General features: G+C 47.5%; 1 protein-coding gene and 1 long non-coding RNA gene across 2 annotated transcripts in view; one reads left to right on the top strand and one right to left on the bottom strand.

Annotated features, from left to right (window-relative positions):
* Positions 1 to 3,052: 3,052 nt before the first annotated feature.
* CTNNBL1 (catenin beta like 1) overlaps positions 3,053 to 23,710 on the bottom strand; it is a 48,099-nt gene continuing 27,441 nt past the window's right edge. Inside the window, exons 12-16 of the mRNA XM_068207682.1 lie at positions 15,835 to 15,932; positions 14,709 to 14,789; positions 9,019 to 9,156; positions 8,376 to 8,448; positions 3,053 to 3,303 (exon numbers count right to left, since the gene is read on the bottom strand). Of these exons, the coding sequence (XP_068063783.1) occupies positions 3,215 to 3,303; positions 8,376 to 8,448; positions 9,019 to 9,156; positions 14,709 to 14,789; positions 15,835 to 15,932 (479 nt within the window). The 3' untranslated portion in view covers positions 3,053 to 3,214. The remainder of the gene's footprint in view (positions 3,304 to 8,375; positions 8,449 to 9,018; positions 9,157 to 14,708; positions 14,790 to 15,834; positions 15,933 to 23,710) is intronic.
* On the top strand, positions 9,107 to 13,076 carry LOC137484101 (uncharacterized). Its single transcript, XR_011004748.1, has 2 exons — positions 9,107 to 9,228; positions 11,263 to 13,076. It is a non-coding gene; the product is annotated as an uncharacterized lncRNA (long non-coding RNA).

Genomic DNA, 23,710 nt, shown 5'->3' with positions numbered 1-23,710 from the left:
CTGCTGCAGAGGGAAGCGTGAGGCACTGCGGGTGCTCTGCTGAAGAACACCCTCTCAGCTCCTTTCTCCTGGAGGGCAAGATTCCTGCTTCCCATCAGAGTGCCCCATCCATCATGTTCCCTCTAATTACCTTCTCATTTACCTCTTTAGTCAAACCTGTTTACAATCAGAGACAAGAAAGCACAGCCCAGGGAGGGGTACAATGGGGAGAGGTCTCTGTCCCTGCATGTTTTGCTGCCCTGTGCCTGAGGCTGGCCTGGTACTCTGAGAGCAGAGTGAGCAGGAGAGTGTGGCTCAACACAATGAGGGCTCACAGAGGAGCCAAGGCCACCAGTCCCTGCCACCACTCGCAGCAGCCCAGAGTCCCACAGGTGCTGCCTGTGGGTAGTGCCAATCCCACATCCTCTCCCAAAATCCACATTTAACTCAAAAGTCAACAGCGATGCTGCTGTTCCAGGGCCACAGAACCAGCAGGGTTAAAGCAGGGCACAAATTCCTCTGTCTGCAGCCTGTGGATGCTTCCTCAGGGAAATCTGTTATTAGCTCCACGTTTTAATCCTCCCTCAATTACAATAACGTCATTCTCCACAACTGCCAAGACTCGGGGTGCCCATCCTCACACCTCCAAGGCTTTTCTGTGCTACTCAATATGACAGCACAAATGAGCTGGCTAGAGCAGCCCATTAAGCTGAATAATTACCTTAATTAGTAACAGTGTGCACAGGTGGACCCCCAGCCTATCCCAAGGACCAAGGCAGAGGATCCAATGTTTCCCAGCAGTGGGGTGTGGGGCCAGAGTGTGGGTGCATGGCAGGGCCTGCTGTGATTACCAGGATCAAAATCAACTGGGCTCCTTTGGAGCAGTGGGGTTTGTCCCTCTGAAAGAGCTTGGAAATTAGAAGAGAATAATTTGTCATCCACCTTGTAAAAGCCTGATTTGCAGGAACCATCTCCGCACAAATTCCTCAGCAACATCTGGAGCACCCTCATCCATCACAAGGACAGTGGCTGGGCTGGGTGGGATGAGCACACTGCCATTCCCTGATCCCACAAATTCTTCTTTCAGCTGGGGAAGACAATATTCACAGCAAGGCATTCCTGCTCCCCAGGTGCAGCACCACGGCCCCAAGAACTGCGATGGACAGTGCAGGGGTGGCACCATGTCCCCAGCCCTGCAGAGGGAACACCACCTCACAGGATGCTGCTGAGGCCCAGGCCCCATCACAGGCTGTGCCTGTTCCTTCTCCTGATCCAGGACAGCACTGGCTGCTGGCAGCTGGAGCAGTGCCAGGACCCTTTCCTGCTCCCCAGGGAACCCACACACCACACCACCACGCTTTTGGTTCCTCCAGCCCCTGTCCCTTGCTGCGAGAGCTTCCAAAGTGAGTTCACTGGCACAACCCACTGTGGCAGTGACCAACATCTCACTCCCAGCAGATGCTGCAGGAGGTTTTCCCCATCTGAGAGGAGCCAAGTCAGAGAAGGGATCATGCACTGCACACACCCGCAGCAGCTCACCAGCTGTGCATGGAAATGATCACAAGCATACACCCATGTGCAGCAAACAGCAAAATCAGGTTTAAAATGGACACTCAGATTTATAAACTTACCTTGCCCTTAGGCAGTTTACTGAAGTTTTCTCAAGACCTTCCCTGCCCTTTTCTCCCCCAGATACATGACCCACTTCTCACCTGAAATTGCTCCACATTCACTAAGTCCCCTTTCTGCTCTAGCTCAAACTCTCTCTCTGAGATTCCTATCCCTCCCTTTCTCCTCAGCTCCTCCAACACAAGCACAGTGTGAGGGGACAGCCAGTTCTCTTCCAGGGGAAACCAGAGACCAGCTCTGACCACAACTCCACTGGTGTGGAAAGGGAATAATTCCCAGACTCAAGTAAAAACCTAAACACACGTGAAAGCTAAAGGAAAAAAACACCTTTAAGGAAGCAGACTGAAAATAGAAGAAAGAAATGAGGAATTTGCCAAGTTCTGCACAAAAAAAAAAAAAAGTATTTTTGCAGCTCTTTGTGGCTGCTGAAGCCAGGACTTCCATGCTGATGCCCTGAACACCAGCGTTCAGTAGTGCCAGGCCAGCAGTGCCTGTGCAGCCAGGATTGAAGGAAGCCTTTAAGCTTGCCTGACAATGCATTTTTCTTGGAGATAAAAAATGAATGCTGCCAGCATGCAAATCTCTCTAAATTAGGCACGGCCCAGCTTGCGGGAGCCACGATGGCTTGTGATGACAGTCATTAACTTCAGCAGCAGAAAAGAGGATGCAGGAAAATATCCTCTGCTACTTCCTATCCCAGTTGGGAGTCCCGGCTCAGGGAAGCACTGGAGTCTGACACAATGACACCCAAAACCACACTGGGGTGCAGAGGGTGGTGAGAATGAGCTGTGTCCCCTTCCCCTGGGGCAGGCAGGGCCATGCCTCTGCTCTCAGGGACTTGCTGCTGCTCCAAGAGCCAAGCTCCCTGTCCAGGAACCACAACACTGGTTTTCTACTGAACAAGCACAGCCAAGACCCAAAGCTGACTGTGAAAGGAAGGCAATGGAATTTGGGCATGTCACTGCTTACCTCCCCTCACTCTTAGTTCTGGGTAAAACCCCAATGGACTCATTCCCTCTTTTCCCTCTTCAGGAGGGAACAGTGACCAGCCTGTGCCAGAACCTACTTTCAATTCCCACTCACCTTTGGGAAGATTTAACAGGAATGGTTGATGTGGCCAATTCCTGGATCTTGTCTGCAACTGAAGAAGGGATGAACTGGACACACACCACCACCTCAGCCTCCCTGGTTCCCATCAGAGCAAGGGTTGTACATTTTCATTAATGGATCAGGCTGGAATAACCTGCCAACAGTCTCTCGAGCTATGCAGGCTTCCTCTCTGCCCTCCCTGCCACATATACATTTGTATTGTTTCACACTGATCCTTGGCAGCTTGGTTTAGAGGGAAAAAGATAAAAAAGGTGAGAACCTCATGCTGGCTTTGTGCTGGGTATGCAGCTGCAGCCCCACTCACAGAACACTGCTCAAATAACAAACCAGGAACTAAAAAAAAAGCAAACTATCTTTAATATCTCCCAAATCCCATTTAGAAGCAGTTTCATAGAAACATCACTTTCATCGTGCAATAGAGGCTGGAGGAGGGGCAGGAGGAGGGAGAACTGGCGCCACGTCCTTGTGGGCAGACACAGAGGTGTCTCCTAGGTCCTCAGAAATTCTCCAGCAGATCCAGGATCCGCTTCTGCTCACTCTCCCGAAACTCCTGGTTCTTCCCATCCCCGATGTTCTCCGCGTACTCTGCAGGGAGAGAGCAGAGGGACACAGGCTGTGAGTGCAACAGCAACAAAGGACAGCAACTCCTGCAGACACCACAGAGGAATCTACACCCACACAAACAGCCAAATGGGAATTAATGCAAGGTCCATTGATGGTTTTCCTGCCCATCCCCAGGGTTAAAGCTTTGCATAACAAACACCTGCTGACACTCATTAAAGCTTTTGAGGCAGACAGACATAGAAAGTTCCCTGCTCTGGCCCAAGCAGACAGCAGCACCCAGGAGCACCCATTCCCTGGCATGGGAATCATGGCATTATGCCCAAGAAATGCAAACAGTACCAAAAATCACTGCAAATCACCAGCTTCCCAGGTCCCTTTGGACACTGAGCGTCATCAGGGAAGGTCAAGTGGGGTCTGTGACAACTGTCTATCATTCCCAGTTCTGGGTTTAGCCTGCCTGCTGTCCAAGCATCCTGAATGAGGATTTTTGCTGAGGAGACCCCAATTCCTCCATCTACCCAGTGCTTTTAACCACACAGAAGAAAAGCCACCAGTTCAGATTTAACTACAAACCAAACTACTTGTCATCAGGCAGAGGACACCAGACCCTGACCACGGTCTTGCCCATCCATGCACGCGGCCAAACACCACAGAACTAAACATTCCCTCTGCAGCTCTCCTTCTTGACATTCATTTGGAGCTGGCAGCTCTCATCCCCTACCAGCTCCCTCCTTCCTGCAATCAGAACCTGCATTTTCAAAGACGGTTTAAAAAGAAAATATGAAAAGCAGGTTCTGAGCTGCAGAAGCAAGGAGCTGAACAAATCTGAGGAATCAGGAGCAGGCTGATGCTTCAGACAGCACTTCCCTGCCTCCGCCTGCTTGCATTCTTTTCCTTCTTCCAAACAAACAGAACAGCTTGTATTCAGCACTGAATGGTAAGTTGCTGCAGAAAGTTTGCTTTAATATTTATACATTTAGCACAGCTACACGCTCTGAGCTCCATCAAAGCCTTTGTTACAGGAGCACTGAAAGCAGTGAGGACAGGCAGAAGTTAGCTGATGTGGGAGTCTTCCCTCCTGTGTGAACACGCTCTCTCTCTCTCTCTCTCTCTCCATGTAAAAGCAGTAGAGTTCTTTGCCAAGCCTCTGGAAAAAATATTTTTAATATTTATAACCTGCTCCAGCACCTGTAACATGAGCAGGTGGTAATGCTGAGGTTTGCTGCAGGTGAACCTGAACTGCCCACTGTCCCAGCAAAGGGACCAGCTCAGGGCACCTTCTCTCAGTGGAGGAGCTGCTCTCCACAGCTCTTAAAAGCAGCAGAAAGCTCCTACAAGGACAGATTCCTTGTAGCTCCCTGTGTATGGACTGATTGCTGCGAGGCAGCCCAGCCCTGCTGCGCTGTGCATGCTCTGGGCTGCGCTGGGCATCCAAACCTCAGGCAGGAGATGAGGTCCCCTTCCCAGCCAGGGCTGGCACTTAGCTCAGGCTCCCCTGTCCCCTCAGGCAGTACCAGAGCCTGAGTACTGGGGCTGGTGGAGGAGCCAGCTCTGTCCCCAGCAGTCCCTTCCATGCTCCATCAGGGTAAGTGCCTCTGGAACAGCCGCAGTGGATGTGAGTGCTGGAGTTTATTGCAGCCCACGGGCAACACTTCTCACCTGCAGTGGCCTCTCCAAGCCCAGGTGAGGGACAGCCATAGTCTCCAAGCCTGGCACAGCCAGCAGCTCTGCCCCCAGCTGTAAGGATGCTCAGACTGCTTGGACTAGGGCACAAGCAGGCAGCCACTGAGTGCCACTAATGACACTGCCCTTCCTTTGTACTGGGAGATCACCCAAACAAAAACAAGACAAAAATTCTTCTTATCTTGTCCAAAAGCTCAGCATTTCTCCTTCTAAACATCTAGGCTTTGTAAGACTAAAACCCCAGTTCCAAGGCAGAATGTTTACTGGGTTATGACAGCTGCTAATGCTCAATTGAAGCATTAGCAGCTTGAAGACACCACATAAAACCCCCAGAATCAGGCTTAAAAAAGTAAATCTCCAACCGAGATTTTATGTATTTACTTTTTTATTTAAAATTCCACCACTTCACTGAGACTGCTAAAAAAAAAAATCAAATGTAAGCTGCCCCTGCCAACAGTTAACCAGAGCTTACACACTGCTGTAGCTACACAAAGGGAAAGGGCCCAAGATTGGTTTCTGCTTCATTAGACAAAATACAATGGTTACAGAACAGTAAAAATCAATTGGGAAATACTGAGGCTTGTAATGGATATTGGAAGCTCTGGAGCCTGCACAGATGGAGGCACCATGAGCCAGACTGAGCTCCATCCTCAGAGCACATTGACCCTTCCTTTGTGTTTTCCTGTGCTAACAGGTCTGGGCTGGATGTGCAGCAGACATTCCACGTGCCCAGCTCCCAGTGTGCCTGCTCACCTGACACCAGGTGTGGGGGGGGCTCAGCAGGGGCAGCTCTGACAGAGCTCCTGGGGCAGTCAGGATCAATGGCTAGTCCCTCTGATCAGTGAGGAACAGGGAGATTTGCCATTCCAGAGCCAAGTATCACCTCAGAGAGGCCTGTGCCTCACTCCGTTCCCAATGACAGATGGAGACCAGGCACCTCCCCAAGATACAGAGACTGCTGCCATCCCCAATCCAGCCTCCATCCCCAAAACATCTCTCTAGCCAAGGTACACTCCACTCAGTTGTTTTCTTCCAAAGCATAAACTAACTGTCCTGTTGCAAGAAATGTTTGATCTTCCAGAAAAAGGAAGTGTGGGAGGACTGGTCAGCCTGCAGAAATGCATTAATGAGCCTCCCGTTATTCCCTGCCCACTCCTCCCCCTTGAAAGCTCCACCATAAGAAAACAGTCTCGCTTCCTTGCTTGCATCGTAAGTAATTCTGAGCCACCCCAAGGGATCCATCAGCTGTCAGGTTGCCAGAGAAACATGGAGAATATGTAGGCCATAAAAATCAAACTAAAAACTGAGCACCTAATTAGTATGCAAAAATAGAAAATAAAAACTGAACAAGAGCAAAACACTGAACAAAAAGTAAAAATAAACCAGTCCTCATCTGTCCTGAGAGCAAGTTGGGCAGTAGCCTGGAAACATTCCAGCCAAGGCTCAAGCTCCTGATCTCTCAGTCACTTGCAACAGAGTCTTGTGCAGTTGACTCCAGTGAAGTTTTGGAAGCCCCTCGCTGGCCCCTGCATCCCAGCAGCACACTGCAGGGTCCACCAAAATCCCTGTTCCAACCCCTTTGCTTCCCTGGGAAGCTGTGTCCAGGGAACTGACTCCTTCAGAGAAGCAGGTGCTGCTGCTGTTACAGGCTGGTGAATCTGTGCTGACTACACATGTGGACACAGGTGTGGAACTACTGAAATGCTCAAATTTCAGAGCCCAGACTGCAGCTGAGCCCAGTGCTGCTCCTGCCTCCCGGGTCCCACTGCAGGACTTCACAAGCATCCACTAAGAAATTTATCACTGAGGTTTTGATTATTGCCTCTAGAAATCTCTAAAACTGGCAAGTATAAGAGTTGGGAAGAGCTGCAGGCAGAGCCCAAATTCTGTACCCATCCCTGCATTACTAACAAGCCAATGTGCCCCTTCAGGAAGGGAATGTGCTGCTGCTGAGAGCACCCAACCCAGCACGACCCTGAGCTTGCAACACCCGATACAACCATGGAGAAAGTTTCACAATGCAAGTCACTGTCTGGGAAAGAAAGAATCAGATGAAATTTTAATGCAGCTGCCCTCCAATTCAGCTTGGTATGTAAGTCAACACCTCAGAGCCATGTCCATGAGGTGTGCTAATCTGGTGAGGTGTGCAGACAGCTCCCCCAGGGACACACGGCCCAGGGCAAGTGTGGGAATCTGAACACGGTCGTGTGCCATACTCCACACTGGAAAGGGACAGTTTAGAGGCAGGAATTTTCAAGTATCATAACTAAAATCAGAAAAGACATCCTATGCAGCCCCCTGCTCACCAGAAGGCATTAACTTGCACTTCGTGGCTAAAGACAAGGGCCAATGAGATTGCCTATAGCTGCGAGTAATTTCACACTGTCAGAAAATCACTCTTAATTTTGTCATACCAGCCAGCCTTCTGATTCCCTTTTTCCTGCATATGAGAAGGGAGAAAACCAAGAGGTTTTGCAGGAAATAAGCTGTGTGTACCTGCCATTGTTGAAGTGGGGGCAAGAAAACCCCAGGAGAACATTGTTGCTCCCAAAGAAAGCAGAAACACTGAAACACATCCCACAGCCCACTATCCCAGAAATGCTGCCAAGCTTCCCTTCCCTCCAGAAGAAAAATAGACTCCTCTCCTCACACTGAAAACAACACAGCCCCTTTGGAGCAGATACATTCCATAAGGAAGCATCTTCTCCAGGCAGCTCTGGCTCCCTGCTGCTCAGAGCCTTTCAGCTCTGAGGGGCCATGGGAAGCGGCTGAGTCCTGCCCTCCTCTTCCCCAGTTCCACTGGCTGCTGCTGCTGAAGGACAGCAGGCTGCAGAGGAGGGCCACAGCTCAAATAGGCATTGCTCTAATTCACCATGATCATTAAAAATAACAAGCAGTACTTTAAAACTGGGATTGCAAATCACAACAGCTACATTTTAAAGCTATGGAGGATACTTTAATGCTATAATCCGTATTAATTTGACACTAAGAGCAAGACAAATACACCACGGGTACTAATATGGTGCAGATGGCAAAGTACAAGGCCACGTTAATGAAAGAGGAGACTCCACTATTCTTCCCTCTAGCAGGCATGTACACTTCCCTTAAATATTTACTCTCACGTTAATGTCAGCAGTGAATTCCAGCCAGGCTGGAGCTGATGGAAGCATGCAGTGATGTGCAGTTCTCTGACAGCAGCTACAGCAAGTGTCCTAACTCGGAGGCAAAGCAAAGCACGCCACTAATCAGGGTGATTCCAGCCCTGCCAGGATCTCAGAACACTGCTCAGCTGCTGCCTGGAGATGCTCAGGAAGCCAAGGAGAATTACATGTGAAGGCTCATCCTGCAAAGCGATGACCAAGCTGTCCCTGGTAGCGATGAGACACTTGCACAAAAATATCTCTACTCACCCTTCAGGATGTGTCGAACAATTTTAATGGAGCTGCCTCTCATGTTCAGGATCTGGTGGACTCTCTGACGAATCTGATGAGGAGTAGGACAGAGAAGAAAGAGATCTTCAACACACGTCCATGCACAGCCCCACTTTTTCCCACTTTGAGGGATAAGCAGAGACCTGAGCACCACAAAAACCAACTCAGTCTTGGCAGCCTTCAGCATCTGCTCAGTATCACCCAGAAGGCACATGGCACAGAAATAAGAAGCCACAGAATGCATTCACAAACCCAAATGTATTCACAGAGGAAGCAGAGATGCAGCATTTTGCACAGATCAAGAAAATCTGTGCTTTTGTGAGACTTCCTGAGAGCAGGTCCCTTCCCCCTGCTCCCTCAGCAGTGGCCTTTCCATTTCAAACCCTGACCTTGCTCACACAGATTATATGAATTTAGTGACATCAAGTTCTATCCCCACTAATGCCCTATCTGCTGCAACTTGATGGAGCTGTATGGACACAAGCGCAATAAACAGGAGGCTTCCTCCCCAAAAGGGAATTAGAGAAATAATTACTCAATGCAGAATTTGCAAAGATTTAGAGCCTTGTCTGCACCATGAATGGAAACACAGATGATCTGCCAACCCTGTATGCAGTTTTACCTGGGGAACGTTGGCATTACAGATCTCTGCCATGATGTAACAGATGAGCTGCAGCACAAAGAGCCCAGCATCCAGACGACGGAGATAGAATTCATCTTCCATGTCATCGTCTATGATCTCTCCTCGACGCACCATGTCCTGTAAAGCCACACAAAGGAAAGGTGTGAGGATTCTCTCAGAGCACTTCCCATTAGGAGTGAAAAAATGTTGGTGGAATCTGTGGTTTCTTAAGAATTGTTCTGTTCCCCCAAGCATTATCAGCCATATATTTCTCATTGAAGAAGTATTTTTAATAATTCATTTAAATTCACAAAACATTTCATTCAGTTTTGAAGAAGTTTTGCCTTTGCTGGTCGTGAAGTGTGTCCATTTGCAAGTCAAAATTTTAATTTAAACATACAAATCCCATTTCTACATTGAGGGGTGAGAGTGTGTGACTATGGAACAGACTCATGTATCCGTGATTTACAAGTCCTTTGTCAGAATGGAACAAAACCTGCTCTTTTACTGGCCATCTGAGGGTGCTGTTCAGCAGTGCAGAACATGACTCCAGCACACTCTAAGAGCTATCGGGCTTCTAGCTTCATGATTGACTGATATATGAGAAAACTGTCCAAGGACTGCACAAGGACAGCTTTTCCGTGCCCAGCCAGGCTCTTCCAGCTGTTTCTAAGGGGTGCTGCCAGGGCAGACCTAGGACAAGGTTTTTTAGCCAAAGACTCCCATGGGAATGATGACCCACCATCCATCCTCCCTCTGTATACATGAGTTTCACCAGAAAGACCTGCCCAGAGGGAAGCCAGAGGAAGAACGAAAGAGGCCATTCCATTCCATTCCATTCCATTCCATTCCATTCCATTCCATTCCATTCCATTCCATCCCTCATGTCCAGAGAGCTCATCTTCTTCAAAACACTGCCAAGAGCCACCTGGCAGCGAGCTCAGAGTGGCCTCCTCTGAGCTGGCTCCAGGACGTGCCTGAGCTCCATCCTCATGGGGACTGACAGGCCCAAACAGCTGTGTCACGTGTCACCTTCTGCATTTTGGGGTTTGTCTTCAGGTTTTGTTCTTAAACAAAGGAAGCAGCTCGTCAGCCCCGCGAGCTCGCTGCAGCTCTGTGATTTATTCCACAGCCGTCTGGCAGGTGGGCGCGCGCCGGCGGAGCAATATTTCCTCATTAGAGCCATCACCTGCGAGCGCTCCGTACCTGCAACGCTCCACAGGACGCGCCTCCTCGGGCGCACGTGCTCCAGGCACGCACCCACGGTCACCAGCACCACAGCTGACTGAGGCTGCTGAATTCTGCTGTTCTGTCAAGCCAGGCCCTTACACCTAGTGATGGGTCGAGGGTTTTAGGTGTAAGAAGGAAAATGAGCCCTGTGTAACTCTCCCTGGAGGGGGGCAACGGATGCTCCCCAGATAGAAATCTGATGGAGTGACTTAGACAGCTGTTTCTCACTTCTTCTTGAAAGGAAGAGGAAAGCTTAGGTAGTGAAATACTTCTCCTTTCCTCCTAGAAATCCAGTCTGTCAGTAAAAGAACAAGTTTAGATGCCAGTGCCTTCTTAATTGTCTTGTGAAATCAACTGCTTTGGCTACACTCAGATGTGACGCTTTAGCGTCAGATCCTGAAGACTCCAACACATGCACAACTGTCATTTACTCCAGGTTCTCAAAACCATGGGCACAGGCATGACTGGGCAAAGCTTGCACGTGAGCTCTTGCCAGTAAATAGAAAAATCTGATTTTGTGCAGAGTGACTTCCCTCACCCTAAACCCATGCCAAATGGCTCAAATCTGGTCTCTAAAGCTGAACAATGATGAGTCTGGCTAGTGAGAGAGCTGAACACTGACTGAATTATCTAAAAGAACACTCAAGAAAGACAACACACGCACTCCTGTACCACCGCTCGCACTCCGCACTGCACACAGGCTTATTGGCTGCTCTGCTCAACAGTGCTAAATTCCTGAGCAGAAAAACATCCACAGGCCAGGACTCTGAATCTCCAGAGCAAGAAACAAAGGCCAGGTCTGCTCTGTATTCTGATCCAAGCATGGTGATCACAGGAGCTGGATCCAGGCAGCTGCGGTCTTGATTACACAGCGGTGGCGGCTCTAACAGCCCCTCTCAGCAGAGAAGATTATTTTGTGCCAGTAAATTAAGCAGATATGAATTAGAAGACAAGTACAGTTTTAAGGTGCCTTTTCACAGTCTTTTTTTTTTTTATTCACAGTCACCCTTTCAGTGCTAATCTGCCAATCTGCCTCCAGTACAGTACCAAGCAGCCCCTTTCCCACTTGGACTCTCTTTCAAAGCTGTCAGTCGCTAGCCTCCAAATGAGCGCTCAGGTGCCATTTCTAATCTGCCAGCAATATGTACTGAGATGCCCCTTGCTGATGGGAGAAGACAGCAATAAGATGGGCTTCTGTGAAGCTAAAATGAGCTTCTCTCACACTAATGAGGCAGGACTGACAGGCCTCGAGGTGTCAAGTAGAGAGTCCAAGCCTAAAGATGCGATGGATGTGCCAGTGATGTACCAAAAATCACACTGCTCCACATAGGCACTGGAGGAGATTTCTGTATACTCCTCCCTCCTCACCTATCATTCACCTTCTAGCATGCACTGCACAGCTGGGCAGAGCAAAAGGATACTGATCAAGAACAAAGAACACCTCCAGGATCCTGGTTTTACACCCTCACCACGTGGAACAGCAAGGCCAATCCAGGTGCACAGAAATGAGCACGTTCCAAATAGCTGCACACCAGAACAACCTCCACAACGTGTCTCTCACTCTAAGGATGGAGTCTCTCCCCTTACTACTTCCTGTCTGTATTACTGAGGAGAGCTGAGGGATGTAAGACATGCTCAGGAAGGGCCTTCAGACCACAGGCTAAGAGCCACACTCACAGCCATCATGTCCTGCCCTCAGCACAGCTCCAAGCAATTTGGTCTTTCCACACCAAACGGAAAGGATGGGCTGACACAAATCCCCACCTGTTATCTCTACCTGTGGATACCACACTCATCCTAGGAATTCCACCTCTTCCTTTCAAGGATGGAATGGCTGAGCTGTACCACAATTAGCATGTAATTTGTAAGTCATTATAGCACAAAGTGTCTAGTGAGAATATTTTATTGAATAAACCTGATGAGCATAATTTTCTGTGGAACTATAAAAATATTAAACTATCTCTTGTCATTTCCTACCATCTTTAGAGATCATCAAGGCTATTGCTGCCACCCATAATTATACCTCATTTTAGAGAAAGGTAAAGGCCACAGGATGTTGCACCGTTTCCTACAGAAATAATTAAAGAAATTGAGAGGAGAACAAGATATTTTCATTAACTAAAAACTCTGAGAAAAGTGATAAGATAGGCATCAGGTGTTGGAGACAATGCTCTCATGGACTGTGCACCTGGGTTTCCCATGGCAATTAGGATAATCACCAAGTTATCATCTCTGAACCTTTCTGAACAGTTTCCACTGAAACAAACAAGGGGGGAACACTAAGAAGGGGTTCAATGATCTCATCCTGTTTCACAGTCCAGATCGGGGTGCAGATTATTACAGCTGTTCCTCCCCAAAACACAGAAATTCCTCCCCTCCCTTCCACCCTCAACTATTCCCCTACCATCACTGCCATGGGCTGAAAAGCAGGGCTATAAACCAAATCACTAAAATAAGCCAAGCTAAAAGAAATAAAAAGGAAGAGAACTGCATGAGCAGGAGCTTCTTATGCCAGCTGCACTACTAAAGATAAAGCACTCAGTCATTCCCTGTGTAAGCAGCTTTTCACTCCTTGTAATGCAAGACTTACACCAGGATACTCTGTCCATCAGACTCAGATCTCACTCTCATCAGTGTAGGCTGAACCTGTAAAATCTCACCAAGTATCATTTTTCCATGGGGCAGGGAGAAAGGTGAGGATCTGTATACCAGATTTTTGGGGTACTATGTCCTCTACTGCAAGGGAAAGGTCAAAAGCCCCCCAGTGACAGAGCATGGTTTCTAAAGTGTTCATACAATCCACCTCAGTGATTCATGTGCCACAACAAGGAACATTAAAGTGTCCCATAAATCCTGTCACAGCCAGACAGTGCCATGATGTGACAGAATGATGGCTTTTGCCTGTTTCTGTATGTGGAAAACACCTGAGCCACTTCAGACCTCAGGAGCCCATGTCCCACTGACCATCTGATGATGCTACAAAATAAAGCAAACAATAATTCTCCAAAAATGTTCCAAGCTAGGAATGAACCTGAACATCGTATTTTATACATGTTGTGGCCAGTATGTTGCATCCATGAGAGGCTTCTGCCAAATCCTATTATTAGTTCTAATAGAAGGTAAAGAATTGAGGTCCATTTATTTTGGATACAGGAGGAGAATCTGACATTCCTTAGTTTTACTTCTCTTATGCATTTAGTAGACATGAATAGGTTAGTATTATTAATTGAAAAGCTTCCACAATAGAGTCTTCACACTCAAATTACCTCCACTCCTGCTTTGTATTGGCTGTTTGCTACAGATGTTAACGTTCGCAGGCTGTTCCAGGGTGTTCCTGGATAAAGGGCACATACCCTTGCTCTGCATGTGGTATTTTAGGGCTCTGTACAAGCAGCTCCAACATATTACAAGGCTTCAACTGAAAAAATCCAATCTGTTTTTTGAGTTCTAAAACCCCCACACCAACACCAAAACCAGTAATTTCTTGCCCTGTCCTGAGGAGGAAGGACAGAGCACAAAAAGAAAGCAGGAAAGAATAAACGCTGTTTTCCTCCAGGCCACCGCTCAGTGGTGACGCTGCCACTGTCCATATGGAGCCTGAGTGCTGGCAGCAAAAGCAGCTCCATTCATCACTCACTCCCGTGCCTCTTCGAGCAGCAGCAGTGCTCCGATGCCCTCGGAATGTTTGGCGGTGCCCGGAGAAGCAGCCTTGGCAGCGGGCAGGCAGCTGTTTGTCGGGGCCTGGTGGGGGGCTGCTGCCCGTGGCACGCAGAGCGCGGCGTGCGGGATGGCAGCTGCAGCCACTGCTCTCTGTCGGTGCCAATCAATCTCACACCCTCCCCAGCACTGATACAGATAATCTTGTGGGAAGCTGGCCAAGCTCGCTAACAGCCCTGCAAGCTGCTTCCTGACTCCAGCCGCTCGTTCCCTTTCAAAAGGTCTGTTCCAGCTCCAGTTCCAAGAAAGTGCTGTGCAGTACCAAGGCTCGTGTCACTCAAACATTCACTGCTGGTGTGCAGAGAGCACACAGGCCTTGGCTGCTCCTCAGCCAACTCATCAACACAGACACTTTTCTCATTGCTGATCACAACTCTGCAGACCAGGGTAGGAGGCCTCACACATTATCATGTAATTGTCTCTCTGCATTTCACCTGCTCTCCATCTGCCAAACCAAGCAGGACTGCAGCCAGGTAAAAGTGAAGGCAAATTGAAGCACAGACAGACTTAGGTACTGCTAGTAAAATTTACTCTAGGAGACAGCCAGAAGCACTTGGAGAGAAATTCTTGGCCCTCTTTATCTGAGGTTACCTGGAACTTGGAAAGTGAGGCAATAGGAACTGAGCACAGGTATGAGGGCACACCTGCAAACAGTGACTGGCTGAGCCAGAGGTCCTGTTCAGATGACATGGCTGTGCAGAGGTGTTACAGACATGACCTGGCAAAACTTAAGCAATACATACGTGTTTCTCCCCATCAATCTTCTTATCAGCTACCTGCATGGCATCCAGGTACTTAAAATACAGTTCCATCAGCCTATCAACCTGCAAGGGCAGAAGAGAGAGACATAAGCAAGAAAAATGAACAATGCAATCATCTTTAATCCTTCCTGCAATTTTGTTTTCCCCTCAGCTTCAGCCTTCACAAAGAACAGGCAGCTCTGTCCCTCCCGGGAAGGAATGTGTTACAGAAGGAGGGTACAAGCGCTGGTTGGATGAGCAGGCTGGGGCTGCAGGCTTTTGGATGTCATCCTATATGGGGAACATGCTCCCATCAGTGCCACATAAATGGCAGCAAACAGACATGTGCCCCCAGCTCACTCTCTGTGCTGTGATCCTCCAGGCTCCTGGCTTCCCCAGTGGACTTGTCTATCTGTGCTGGATGTTCCAGCTCTCCCACTCTCCTCTGAACTGTGTTAGGGCAGCTGAAATCCTTTCTAGTAATCATCTAAAATTGGTAGAACAGGTTATGAAAAACACCTTTAAAACACACTAATGAGGAATACTAAGGAACCAGTATTTTCCCGGTGGCAGAATTTACAAATCCCTTGGGATCCTTGGTTTGCAAAAGCTATTTCTTTTCTGCAAAGCTTTGATCTATCCACCACCATGTAAATATTTTGGGAAGAATTTCCCAGAGCAAACACCACTAAAATGAAACATTCTAGGATAAGAGTGGAGAATGTTAAATGTGTACCATAGCAACTCCTAAACTCTCTGCAAAAGAGCTTCACCAGACACACTGGCACCTTTCCACACTATCCTGATTTCAGAGCCAGCACGATCTAATACTGCAGATTGTCTTCTACGGCCAGGTTCCAGCACAGACAAAACCCAGGACAGAATTGCTACTACCATATGCAAGGGCACCAGAAAACAAGAGCACAGGGGATGTGGAGGCCATGCACTAAATGTCCAGTTTTGCAGTTTGTAGATACAATGTGAAGAGAGAACAAAGGTCTGTGACAGCAGAAGTCTCTGCAGGCAGGCACGAGGATGGCTTTTCGTAACTCAGCGAGCGCACCAGGCACCCTGAGCAAGAACCCTCCCAACCTGGTGGCCCAGAGACTGAGACACATTCAGCACTCACCTTCTCGCTGTCATTCTCTGTGAATTTATTCAGTAACCGTGTCCTCTGCTGCCCTCTCAGGTTTCGCAGAAGGGAAGCCAGGATGGAACAGACATGTTCTAGAAATAAAAAAAGGAAAATTGCATGCTGTGATCAGGAAGAGGAGCTTATTTCCCTCTGTAACCTGCCATTAAATTTACTATTAACACTCCAGCATGTAGCTGTTGATAAGCAGAACTTTGGTTCCTTCCCATCATGGTGAGAGGAGACAGAGCAGCAGTGAGAGCCACAAGCCATGTTTGCAGGGAGCACAGAGAGCTCCTCATTCCAGCCCCGCCAGTGAGGTCGCCTCCTCCTCTGCCTCAGGGACCAAAAGCACCTTTACACAGACCACAAGTTCCACTCTGGTTTTCTCCTGTTTTGTGCCTAAAGGAGCCCTGGCCAAAACCAACACCTAAATGACCCTCAGGTCACCAAAGCAGGGACAGCTACTGAAACAAGAGAGCTGGAGAAAGGGACTAAGTGTGCTCCTGCAGAGACTGAAGTGGTATGAGCTAGTGGAAAAATTCTCAAACCAACCACTTTCATCTACAGAAAATCCCATCAATGAATATAAATGGGCCACAACAAACCAGAAACGACCAAATAAACATGTTTAGAGTCTTCTCAATTGCACTTGGGGGGCATATTTTTCAGCACAAACCAAGGAGACAAGTTAAAGTCAAGGCTGCAAGCACACAGGAGACATCTGTGTCAATGTCCCACCACTCTGAGAGGTGACTGAGCCACTTGTCTCAAGCCCAAGCACAGCAGTGCAAAGCAAAGGAGAAGGGCTTGAATCTCCTTCCCTTTCCAAATCAGTCAGTACAACTTCCTACCTGCATGACTGCATTAAACACAGGCCATGGTGGTTTAGCCACCCTAGCTTCTCCAAGATGCCCTCACTGTAATCTTGCTGATTAAGACTGATGAAAATTAATGGCCATAAACAGTTCCTCACCCATGGTGGTGGGGAGCAACCAGATTTGATATTTTCAGAGGGGGAAACACAGCGTGCAGGGGAGAGAGATCACTATCTCATTGCTGTCACGCCATGCATTTCCCCAGGGCTGCCCAGCCCAGAGCCAGAGCTGCCCTGATTGATCAGTCCAGCACAAAGAACGAGCAACACCACTGTGTTTGCAGGGAGCTCCTGCTCCCAGCAGCCTGGGCCCTGGAAGGTGAAGGCACGCAGGCTGCCTGGCCAGGGTGTCTGTGCTCCCTGCTGCATGGATTATCTGCATCCTGCACACAAGGGCAGCACCAGGAGAGGCTGCACAGGCACACTCACACCCCCCATTTCATTAGCTGCTTATAAATGGAGCTTCCTTTTCGAAACAGATTTCTGCCTGAGGTGGTGTCAATTTTTCATGTTCCAAGGAGATTGGGAGCGTTGCTGGCAGGAGGAGCAGGCAGATAACAGGTTTATCGGGTGGCCGCACCGTGTGGCTGCTCCGTCATTCCGACAGCCTAACGGGGGTGAACGATGGCTCCAGGGGTGTCAGAGCACGCTCCCACTGCACACAAACTGTTACTCCACAGAAAGCGACACCAAATCGAGTGTTGACATTAAAAGCATTGTAAAAACCTTCAAGTTCTTGCAAGAACCCATTTTCTTAAGGAGAAAGAAATTTAACAAAATGAAGAATTTTTTCCCCCATATATGCCAACACATGCTCTGCTGGTTTAGGAAGAAGTCAGCATTCTGTGTCACACTATTTTTTTCCCCAACCTTCTTTTTTTGGAAGTGTTGATGCAGCATTTTAGTAGCAGTATTCTCACCAATGATCTATCTTCATTGCTTTTTCCCAATATTCCTTTACTAGGAAATGTATTTTAGTTATCATTTTTGCTTTGGTGGTTGTATGCAGATATTTATCCATTTTATCAATAAAATCTTTAAAACTACTGACAAGTCTAAAGGAGCTGACACAGAGGTTTTGAGAACAAGGTTATTCTTTCAGCATATCACTGCAGAAAATCCAGGAAATATTCAGTTGCCTGGTCAAAATGTTCAAAGAAATATTTTACAGAAATATTTCTGAACTATCTAAACTGTTTTATTATGAGCTCCCGGAAAAATAACGCACTAGCGTGTTTTATGCCGCACCCCAAAATCAAGGTTACGCCTGATAAGGCAAGTCCTGGCCCAATAAATACCAACATCCACAGGCAAGGACACTGGCAAAAATGAGGGCAAAGCTTGATGGAATGAGAGGTTGAGTCCATGATCCAGTGGATTAAAGTGTTTGCGCAGCCATGGGAAGGGAGAAACACTAACCTTGGGGAGCAGGTTCCCACAGATGGGGTCTCACCGTTTTACCACAGACTGACCCAATCTCCATCTCACATGTGCAACATTTTAAAAGCTGTAATCACAATATTTGCACAGGGTTGGATCTCCTTTGGGAAATGGTGAGTAGCTGATGCAGCTTTGAGTCCCCAGAACACAGAACCTGCAGCTGCCTGGCTTTGATCTCAGGGCAGACAGAGGCCATGAGCTGTGCGTTGCCCCGGGGTGAAGCTACAGGCAGCCTCCCTGCTACAGAATATTCTGGGAGCTTCTCCATAAAAATATAACACTCAGCCAAGGTCCACATCCCCTGCATAAAAGGCATCGCTTCCAGGGAGGGCACAGACAAGGCCAAAGGCAGAGGTTGCAGACAAGCCCTATTTCAAAGAATGATGAAATGTTATTCCTTTGAGAAGCCAACACCAAACCAAGCTCTGCTGAAACACCACAAAGGTGCTTTCACAGAAATAACAGGTACCAGCTGGCAGCTACTATGCATCAAGAACAACTTTTTTCATGCAAACATCCCAAAATCCCCTAAATTCATGGATGTGGGAAGATGGGAGGCTTCTCTCACACCAGCCAGTAGCACTGCTGCTGCCCCATGGCTGGCTCACCTGCAAGCCCTGCCGCTCCCCACGATCCCAATCCTGCAGGGCACCACCCCAGACACATCCCTGGCTCTAGGAGGTCATATTCCATTTGCTTCCTGCAGCAGCACCAGGGTCCTGCTTAGCCCAGCATCACCTCAAGCTCTCAGAAGCCTTTCTCTCTCCAGACAGGCACAGGGACTTCAGCATGCAAGCAGTGTTTAAAACACCCTAATTAGATCGATCTTGACTTCAGCTCGGCGTGTTGGAATACAGATTAATCTATTCCATGGCTGGCACTGGCAGCTGCAACAGCAGGAGGTCCTGTCAAATCAAGCTGTAACACTACACTCCTCTGCCTTTATTATCCCCACCCCCTGCTTTTTTTTCCCCCTTTTTACATCTCATTATAATGGACATCTGCCTGGCAGGGGAGGAAGCTCAACAGTGAGGAAGAGGAGGCAAGCATCATCCTGCAGGAAGGGGTCAGTGGGCAGTTCTGGATGCCAGGGACAGCAGCCCGTTGGAGGCCAAGCAGGATGATCTGGTGAACCCAGCAGAACACATTTAAGAGCCTTCTGTCTTGTAAAGAACGCTTAAGATAAATTGTAGTTTCTAATTAGAAGCAGGAAAATACCAGGAAAATGCAAGCCAGCTCTTTTGAGATACTTCTACCCCTCCTAGGCATACAACTCTTCTAATGCAAGAGTTATACAAGATATTATAATAAGATATTATTACAAGGTATTACAACTCTTGTAATACAAGAGGCTTCAGGGCTGCTGGGAAACCTGGATGAAGCCACTGGTCCATCCCAGTATTACAGGTGGCACTGGGACATGCTATTCCAGTGGAGTAGCAGCTGATAATCTGACTTGTTTCCACGTGAATTAATAACCTACATTTCAAAAGAGTAACCCACTCGAGTATCACTGCATTTTGCCAAGAAAAATCCTACCTTAAAATAATGAGAACAAGCAAGAAACACCAATTTTATGGATGGGTGAAGGGGGGCCTGGGAGGGTTGGAAAAGCTCCACAAGCAATAGCCCTGGTGAGCTAGATCCAGTCATCAAGCTGAACGTAAAACAAAATTCTTTCTATTGACTGAGAAAGTTTATTTTTCTGATGTTCTTGCAACAGAGCACGCTCACTTTAATTGAGATAAATTTAACTCTGTTCTCAGCATCATGGCTCACTCAAATCACAGGTTCCTGTCGGAGGGTGATGGTGAAATAACAAATTGGCATAATAAAGTTCTGCTTAAACAGACTGATGCCTTCCCTGGGTGCTCACCCCTCAAGACCACCAAAAGAAAAACACTTTCTTCTGGCTGGCAGAGGGTGCTCAGTTAATACCAATAACTCCTTATCAGGCCATGTTTCTGCTGCTGCCTTTCCACTTCCCCATGCCCAGGGAACCTGGTTCTGAAGCAGACATTCATTCCAAGGGCTCTGCTGCCTTTAGTGCATGTCACAAAGGAGTAAGAGTATATTTACCAAGAAATGGGTTTTGTTGTTGTTTTTAAACAACATGGTTGTTGGATGGTGTAGCTGAGGATCTCCAAAAGAGGCTTTGTTATTGATAGAGGGCAAACAAGCAAAACACCCCAGCAATAGGAATTCTCCTTTGGAAACTGGCTGAACTAATTCTCAGGTTATCAAATTAAACATTCCTAAGTAAAACTGACATCTAAGACAAGAGAAGGCTTTTAAATGAAGATGAATTGGACAAACATCCTTTTATAGTTCATTACACTCTCCAAGTGAGCAAAACTCAGCTGCAAATAACCATCCTGAGAAAGAGCAGGAGGATATACAGCCTGTCGAGCTAGCTATGATTGCTTCACTACAGACTCTCTAATTCAGGAGGAATTTGTGTTTTCTCCATTTTTAGCTCACTGAGACTGTTCAAGAATTTCAAACCAGCATCCAATGCTGTGACTTGACTGTGCTGAAGCTGCTGCACCCTCATGGACAGGGGGACACCCCGACTCTCAGCTCTGCAGCAGGAAGGTTTTGGGAATGCAGATGCTCATATAGCAACCTCCACATTTCAAAAGTCACAACACAGAAATGTTATTTAAAATCTTACCCTCTATTTATGCCAAGAACCACCCAGAGGCAGATTTCTGTGCACTCCCTGCAATCACAGACATCAAAGGGACACTGCTGTTCAACCAGCTCACAATCCACAACCACGATGGCACCTCCTACACAGCCAGGCTGATTCTCTTTGTGGCTGTCCAACCCAGCTGGGCACTCATGTGAGTACTGCAACCCCTCAGACACAAGAAAACTCCAAGCCATTTCTGTCTTCAGCTGCGAAATATTTCTGGTTTGAGTTGCTTCACTGCCTCAGAAAAAAGGAAATTGCTTCCAATGAGTTTTTTTTCTCCCAAATCTAATATCCTAATATAATGATCTGTACAAACACAGGCAAAATTCAAGTGTAGATAATGTGCACTCAGTTAGACACCACAGGCCCAATCTTCAGGCTCAGATCATCCATAAAGATGGTTAAGAAATTTTCCCTTTCTTTTTTCCTAATTACATAGTGTACATAAAGCATAAATACGTGCAGTTTGGATTTAAATTGTTCACAGACTCCCTAGAGTAAAATGATTTTTAAACACTGACAGTGTTTAAAATGTAGCTAACCAGCACTGACACCTTTATGCTAGCATTTAGAAAGGAAGAAATACATTACAGAGAAGTTGCTTTTATCAAATTTAATTTGGATTATAAATTTCTGCAATAAATAAAAGCTCAGCAAGTCACACTGAGATTTTTTTTTTCACTGGGATATTTATTATTTTGTCACATTCAGAACACTGCCTTAGAGACAATAAAACAAACATGGTTTTATAGACTATCTCTTATGTAAATAGCAACACTGCTATAAAATAAAGACAAGGGGATATTTTCCCACAACCATCATATACATACAGAAGATTTGATGCTCTGGAGATTGAGCACTGCATGTCCTGTGAGAGGTGAAGCACCTGGAGCCACAGTGGGTGCCAGGACCCCCAGCCTGGTGGTACTTCAGCCACTGCATGCAAAGAGACAGAGGGACAGGCAGGACAAACCCTTCAGCAGAGCTGTTTGGAACCTCACCCAGTGCTGGAACCTTTTAGCAAGGCTGGCCTTTAGGCAGCTGTAATTAGGCCCCAGGTTTCAGAGCCCACTGAGGATTTTGTGGTTTACGGCACAGCCTGGGCTGTAAAACCATCCCAGCAGCAACACAGGGAGGGCAAGCACAGCCCAGCTCCTCAGAGCTGCTTTAAATAAATACTGAGGCCACTGCTGCAAAGCCATTCCAAAGAATCCTTTAAAGGAATCTCTTTCTCCATTTGGCATGCACATGAAAGCTCTCCTAATACAAGATTGCTCTAATTAACTTTTTTTGAAACAGATTGAACACAGGATAAAGTTTTTAAGAGAAAATACGCAGACTGAACATGAGAGTTCTTTTTGATCAATAAACAAAGAGGTAAGCAAAAAGCAGCATGTTCCTAGGACCAGAACAGCACAGAGGGAACCAGTTCCTTCATGCCACACCTGCACTATTTCCCTTAAAGCCAGAGGCACCCAGGAACCTGTGCCATGTTCCCCCCAGGATGGGGGCAGCACAGCTGGGGCAGCACTCAGCAGAGTAAAAGCACACGCTGTGCTGCTTACACCGTGTCAGGACAACGGCGTGACAGGCTCCAGGGAACCCTGTTGAACATCTCTATTACCTCCTGTCGTTAGAAATTCAGTAACTCACCTGCCCAGTGATGCAAAACAAAGAAAATTGGACTTACTGCCACAGCCTTTTAGGGAGAGTTTATTTTAATAGAACTGATTTCTGGACTCATCTTAATGTTCTCCATTTCTTCAGCATGATAATGAGACGGAGATGTGATACAAAGCCTGTTTGCATGGATCACTTCATTCTCCTCAGGCCAGATTGGCTTTTCATGCTATCACAGAAATAGTCAGGAACTGACCCTGTCAGGGCTTTCCAGACTAATCCTCACAGCAGCCAGGACTGCCCACAGGTATCAACTGCACTCTCCAGAAGAAGCAGATGAGACAGAGATTAGCTCACTTTCCAAAACTGAAAAATTAAGTCAGTGGCATGAGCCAGACTCAGACCTCTACCCAGAACCTCCCATTCCAGCTGAAGCTTTCTCTCAGTAAGAAGAATTAAACAAACCTCACTTTCACACTGCAAATGAAAATTTCTAAACCTCCCCATAACCCATTGAAGCATAACTGTGTATTTTATTACATAAACCAGCAATTTTATTACATAACCTACAGAAACCAAACCTATCTCTGCAAGTCCGCTGAATAAACCCCAGACCACAAGACAGCATTTTTCCCTCACCATTATCTACCCAAGACAAGCAACACAAGGCAGATAAAGTGACCAGAACTGTCAGCGGGTGTGTGAATTGCTCTGGGGTTGAGTGACAGGTGAGTCCCTGCTCTCCACCTCTGCCAGGAAAGCAGCCACTGCCACACACATGCCCAGCCCATGACACCACCCATTCCTTGTCCTGCTCAGGAGGGAGAACAAGCAGCTGTCCCCAGCTCAGCACCTCTGCCAGAGAAAGGTGCTGCTCAGTCCCAGCCAGGGCCTCAGCCAGCACCCAGAGAGCTCTGCAGGGACAGCACCTCCCTCCTAGCCTTGGGAGAACGCCTGAGTCCCACCTGAGCTGCCAGAACAGTCCTAAAGCAGGGGATTTGGGTTTCGAGCTCCCATGTTTTCGCTATGCCCTTCCACTTTCCCTTGGCTTGCTGCAGGAGCTCAGGATAGATCTTAGGCATTTGTGAGACCCACTCACGCCTCTTCAGCTTTTGACAGTATTCACCCTCTGCAGAAATGAGCTGAGCAATGAACTGGCACAAAACCTTAAGCATAACTGGAAGTATTTAAAGTTTCTTCCAAGACATAGTCCATAGTCTATTTTGTTTCCCAACAAA

This window comes from Anomalospiza imberbis, chromosome 17 (genome assembly GCF_031753505.1).
Source record: "Anomalospiza imberbis isolate Cuckoo-Finch-1a 21T00152 chromosome 17, ASM3175350v1, whole genome shotgun sequence".
In the NCBI taxonomy this organism is placed as follows: domain Eukaryota; kingdom Metazoa; phylum Chordata; class Aves; order Passeriformes; family Viduidae; genus Anomalospiza; species Anomalospiza imberbis.
The sequence above is the reverse complement of the archived record's forward strand: the minus strand, read 5'-3'. Positions and strand labels throughout refer to the sequence as shown.